Below are 6,398 nucleotides of genomic sequence, written 5' to 3'. Positions count from 1 at the left end.
TCACTGAGCATTTATAACTATCGGCCAAAACACACATTTTTCTTGCAAGCTTTCAGCCTAATAGCATCCTTCGGTTTGAAAGTGCGGCATTAACATGACACTACAACAAGATGGCCGCGAAAAGGCTGTCGTGTCATCCATATTCAATGCAAACGAAACACCAAACATTGTATTGTACGGAAAAGGTATACGTAGTCTAAAGGTAAATCAGAGCGTACCGATTGGTTCTTTATCGGTCGGGATCTTGCCATACGGACCATTTCCTTTTTGTTTCTTCTACCATATAATATACTACTGTGTTAAACTGTAGCTTGCTCGACCTGTATTGGGGTTTGGCCCTCGGTCGTTTTTGTACGTTCTGCAACGTACTACCTCTGGCTAATAGTCCCCAGTATGACCCTCGCACTCGGCTAGTAAGAGGCTGGTATCATCTAAAGACTTCTGCCACAGCAAGTAAACATGGATGCGAGTGCGTGGCTGATGGCGTCTGCGTAAGTGCATTGATCGCTCTCATAATCACCTTAGGGGGTTGCTATTGCGAAATTCTAGATGCTAACCAAGCTCCACTTCAGTAATAATCAATTTACGATTTATATATTTATTCGCTATCTTTCAATGTTTTTGTTTCAAAAGAGACAGAACTATCTCTTTTTAATGCAAGCTCATCGTAGTTGCGATTGACTAGAACTGAAATACAGCGAGCGAAATTCGATTAATGAATTTTTACATCAAGTCTCACTTTAATTGTTTTCGAATTTCATTCCCCGCTTTTCCGCTTTTCCTCATAAATTTTCCTTCTTCCAAAAAACCAAAACAGGATGCACTTTGTTGACCAGCAACTGACACTAATGCGCTTCATTCATAAGTAAAGATACATCTCAAAGAAAAAAGAGTGCTGAATGCTAAGTTCAAGATCGAACTCAAAGATAAACAAAACAGTAATAATTTCCAATCACTGGGAAAGAATGGACGCTTTATGAATCCAGCGAACTTCGAAAGGTTTCAAAATGACATCTTCGGAGAGTTTTTTCACCAGTAAAGTGACCGGAGATGTTTGCCGTTAGGCGATCAGATGAAAATATATGAGCTTTATCAAAAATGTCACCCAGCATGCCTTGCGAGACAAGTTCAACAGCACCTGACTTGCACTCCGCCAAAAGCTCAATTCCTGGCATAGTATAAAAATTGGACTGGACTCTGTCTGCTGCTTCCTTTAAATTTTTAAGATCTGTGTAAACGGTTCTCAAACGACTCGATTAACAAACCGCAGTTAACGCGGCGTACATTTACTGAGTAACGGTATTCAGACTCTTTCGCAAAACCGACATCTCCAGCATTAACACATTAAATATTACAACAACATAAAAACCACACTTTTTTTTCGGACAACCAGAATTGCCACTTGATTCGCTCTCAAGTCTTTACATTCCTTTAGTTTACAGCTGCTACAGCTGGAGAGGACATTTGAAACACAAAATAAACTGTCTCGTTTCTTTCTGTCCCCAATAGTAAACCAGTGGATTGAGGAGAGAGTTCAACATGGCAATCGTAGCGAACCATGAAGCAGAATAAGGAATGTTCAGTTCTGCTACAGTTAGTAGTAGGGTAGCCTCGGGCGAGAATCAAAACAAAACTGCGCCCACGTACTTTCTGTCTTCAACAGTAAATCAGTGGATTGAGAAAACAGTTCAATATGGCAATCGTATTGATCAATTGTACCGGACAAGGAATATTCAGTTCTACTATAGCTATGTACACTACTTTTAAGTGGTGCACATTTTCAAACATTGATTTTTTTTCTGAGACTTTTACCACTGTAAGATGATGAGTTAGTTATGTAAGAAATGTGAAAAAATGGGGGGTCAACGACTTCGTTTGGGAGAGAACATGCCTAGAAGAACACCCGAAATCTGAAAAAATCGGGCTTCGTTAGCGAATAAGGCCAGTGTCTGTAAGCCCAAAAATATTGCAATTTAATCTTTGAAGTGAAATGTTCCCTGCCAAATATTGTTTAAGTAGACATAGTAAGTGAATTTAGTCAACTAGTGAGGGTCCTTAAAAAACAAGTTCGCATTTAGCGCCCATAGTTTCACGCGCCTTGCAGCCGCAAGATAGTAGGATTCGATGTCCCGTGGACAGAAATCTTGATTTTTTTCTAACTTCCCACATTGATTTTTTGTTCAGTTTTGGACATTATGGAGATAATTGTAAATAAAATCTGTTTCTGGAAAGAGAAATAGGGGTCACCGAATCCCATAAAATCGTTAAATCCAGGCTAAACTATAGCAATGGCCATCTGCCCTATCATTGTATTACTTAGCGCGCGCTCTTATGCATGACGTGGCGTGTGAATTTGGGTGCGCAGTAAGGATGCGCAGAAACAATTAGCGCGAATGTCCTTAGAACTGTCAAAGCGGCCGCAGGTGAAAAGGATAACAAAACAGCACCGACTACATAAACAGTTGTCCCAAGTGCTTTTCTATCTTTGAAAAATCTTTCCGCTCTACTTGGGGTAACTGTTAAGCTTTGATTACATTTTGCTGAAGAACTTTTTCGTGTTAAAAAAAAGACAAAAAACAAAGACAAAAACAAATTACGCCCTTCAAGAAACGGAATTAATTTATAGTTCACTATTCATTTCACCTTGAGAAATGATTGGCGTTCGGCGATGAAAATAAGCTCGTTCGAAAATGTCACCCGCTATGCCTTGCTATTCGTTTTCAATACCGCCTGACTTTAACTCCAAGAAAGGCTCAATTGCCGCCTGAACCCGGTCTGTTGTCTGCTGCTATGTTTGCATTTTATTTTTTCTTCTTGGTTTACTTGAAGTACCAACGAATCCATGTAAGATCAGCTGTAGGTGCACTTGTAAAATAAAAAAACATATTTTATATGTAAGGGAAGATTAGTTGGTTAGTTGGTTTGTTAGTTGGTTTTGCTGTCATTCAATATAAATTGCAGAAGCATCAGACTAATATTAGGACTAGGGTGAAACTGATTTAAGACTTGCGGTGACTTGACTCGGCAACGCTACCCTTTATGACAACTTTGAAGGTTTAATATTAACGAACATATTTTTCACCTGCTAAGGCCTTCGAATGTACAAGGTATGCGCAAAATTGAACAGTGAGCCGTGTACGCGATTTCTTTGATCTTTACTGACATTAATAAGGACACCCAGTGTGGGAATCGTGTATGTCTTAGATAGGAACACGTGCATATTGTTGACCTAGCAATTATACATGTATATTGAATTAGATAGTATCGATTTCAGCGGCGAAGTCTTTCGTTCCTTTAATTTACAGCTGCTACAGCTGGAGAGGATATTTGAAATACAAATTGTCTCATTTCTTTCTGACGCCAACAGTAAACCAGTGTATTGAGGAGAGAGTTTAACATGACAATTGTGATGATCCATGGTGCGGAATAAGGAATGTCCAGATCTCCTATGTAAGACAAAATTGTTAAAACAGCCCCAGATGAAAAGCATAACAAAACAGCGCCGACTACATAAACAGTTGTCTTAAGTGCTTTTTTCTCTTTGAAAAATCTTTCCACCTCTTCTTGAAGTAGCTGTTCTGTTTTAATTCTATTTTGCTGATGAGCTGTTTCCTTGTACAAAATCGCGTAAGACATCACTATGAAAACGATGCAAGAAATCATGACGATAAATAATATCACGTTACCTATTTTTTTTCCCATCCCGTCATTAAATAACTGATTGACAGATGTCTGTCTAAGAATTGTACAACATAAAGCAAGAACCCAAAACGCAGATACTACCACCGTAATGTTCAGTGTTGTAACGAGATAAGGATACACAAAGGTATATTTGATGGCTATTAGCCTCTCACAAGTGACTAACATCAAATGGAGAGCCGACGAAAGAGTAACTGCAACTAAAAACAGAATGTGGAGATTATAGATAGTATCAGTGTTTATCCCACCAAGTATCTGTAATATCCGCCAGATTATGAAAGTTGGCTTGACGAGGAGACCAGTTAATGTATCCGTTAACGCCAGGCAAGCGAGTAAGATGTTGGCGTAACTCTGAAGTCTTGGTCTTCTTTTCACAGCCATTATGACCAACAAGTTGAGAACGACAGTAACGGGGCAGGTAATGCTGTTAAATATGATGGTGACGATGTAGGTAACCTTGAGTGGGACATTAAGAGCTTCGCCATCCTTGGTGATATTTGTTATCGCTTGGGAAATGTTTCCTAGATTTGACGCGGACAGGTTAGTCATTTTGAGTTGAAAGAAAGTTTGATAGCCCGGTACAATCGCCCTCTAGTTTTATATCAGATTTACGTTGAGGAAAACTGGGTGTTAACTTGGAGCACATCATTAAATTTCCTAGATTATAAGTCTATATTGTGCCTTTGATACGTTTTGAAAGCCGACGAGATTAATAGCTTTATTCTATACAAGCTTCATTTTAAACTTAGATATTTCAGTTCTGCCCTAAGCTTTTTGATTATCTCTTTGTAAAGTTTGATAGCCCGGTACAATCGCCTTCCAGTTTTATATCAGATTTATGTTGTGGAAAACTGGGAGATAACTTGGAGCACATCATTTCTAAAAAGTACATAACCACAATAAAAACGGTGGATTTATTTAAAGAAAGAAAGAAAAATTAATTAAAGTTTGCCGAAAGGGTTTCAATAGGAGAATATTTCTCTTTTTCTAGAAGAATTAACATTTGCGGCTCTCAAACTTAAAGGTGCTTAACTGTCATTGTAACAAAAATTAACAAGTTATAATTATTGAACTTCTGTTCACGAAATAGACACCGAATATGCAGTTGTTTATACCGATGAAACAATATAAATAACATAACAAATAGTAAAAAGAAAAATGAAACAAGAAGTGAAATAAAATTCCTCTGAAGGAATCTACTGACTACCATGCTTACATGTTGTGCAAAAAGTGCATGACGAATCAGTGATCGGTCCAGAAAACATCAGTATTTGTGAGCTGCTATTTGATTAATTTGTTTTTTATCCGTGTGAGTTTACCAAATCGGATGAGGATTAGAGATACATGAATTTTAATGTCTGTGAATATGTATTCTGTGACCAATATGTTTGACTTTTCCATTGCACGGTCCTTAATTGCGAAGATAATTTGAAACTTTCATTTATTCATTATATTCATGGCGTGAATTTGCTCACGAAATCGAAAAAATCGAAATTCCTTTCTGACCGCCACTTTTTGGTTGAAGGTTTTTAACAAGTTATTAAAGAAGTTTCTCTTTTTATGATGAACAAATGAAAAATTATTCTAACCTAATCCTCTTTATTAGCAAGTCTATTTCTGCGCTAAGCTTTTTGATCCACTCTTTGAAAACGCCTTGTGAAAGTTTTGTCGAACAAGCGAAACGAACGAAACGAAATCGCCGAAACAATCGAGACAGCGGAAACTATTGAATCTAAATAAAATCACCAAAATATAAGAGAAACTCGTTATCGTTATTGAAAACAAACCTGAGCGTTATTCAAGCTACCTGGGTACCATTTTAGGCTTACCGGAATAGCACTCTGGCTAGCATCGTTTCGGTCGTTTAGGCTTCGATTGTTTTATCAGTAGGCCTTTTACTTTAAACCCATTCAAGAAAGTTGAGCTTGCCCAAATTCGTGTTTATTACACTGTCTTAGTTAAACAAGAATTTACCTAAAGTGCGACTTGGAATAAAGGACCAATACACGAGTATAATTTGCAACATCCAGTTGCTCTCATCTCAAAATTCTAAATGTTTATTTTATGCTGGTCATGCCCCACTTCAGCAATAATCAGTTTTTGGATTTCTTTCAATTTATTTTTGCCACCCCTTTATTGACCAACGTTTTTATGATTCCTTATTATTAGAAAATCAGTGAGCGAAGTGCGATTTCTCAAGCTTTGCCCATTTTTCACTTTGTTTTCCAATTTTATTTCCCGCTTTTCTCGTAGATTTTGTTTCTTTTAAGGTGTCGAATTAAATTCTATCAAAAGCCAGGACAGAGCCCACTTAGATGTCCAGTAATACACCAATGGACTTCATACATAACTTTAGAAAATAGCCTGAAGAAAACTCGCGCATCTCTCGCGCATTTCTGTAACTCGATAGAAACACAGAATAGTTGTCGTAGTCACACTGTTTGTTATTTTCTTTCCGGTTTTTTCTAAAAAAGAAACAGGATACAAAACATTTTCTACTTTCCAATAGTTATTTTCAAGTATGTAGATGTAAGTCGGTATTTTTTTTCTTCAAATCTCAAGCACGAAATTCCTCTCTCCTATCTGCAATTTGAGGCCACTGTAAATAAGATTACATTGCTCCCCTATAGCAAGTCACACCCTTAGGTACATCTTTATTATTTAGACAGTGTAATAATAGGTAGCTTCAACTTCCTTGA

At 37.5% G+C, this 6,398-nt stretch overlaps 1 protein-coding gene across 1 annotated transcript; it reads right to left on the bottom strand.

The window, feature by feature from the left end:
- Window positions 1-2,962: 2,962 nt before the first annotated feature.
- LOC145488221 (trace amine-associated receptor 8c-like) lies at window positions 2,963-4,457 on the bottom strand. Its single transcript, XM_081467041.1, has one exon. The coding sequence runs from the start codon at window positions 4,246-4,248 to the stop codon at window positions 3,295-3,297; it is 954 nt and encodes a 317-aa protein (XP_081323167.1). The 5' UTR covers window positions 4,249-4,457; the 3' UTR covers window positions 2,963-3,294.
- Between the last annotated feature and the right edge of the window lie 1,941 nt (window positions 4,458-6,398).

Source organism: Orbicella franksi, chromosome 5 (genome assembly GCF_964199315.1).
Source record: "Orbicella franksi chromosome 5, jaOrbFran1.1, whole genome shotgun sequence".
Taxonomy (NCBI): Eukaryota; Metazoa; Cnidaria; class Anthozoa; order Scleractinia; family Merulinidae; genus Orbicella; species Orbicella franksi.
Note: the sequence above shows the minus strand (reverse complement) of the source record. Positions and strands in the feature narration are given on the sequence as shown.

What these genes read in the sequence shown, in the direction of transcription:
- LOC145488221 (XM_081467041.1), bottom strand. Translation starts at nt 4,248, where the DNA reads ATGACTAACCTGTCCGCGTCAAATCTAGGAAACATTTCCCAAGCGATA.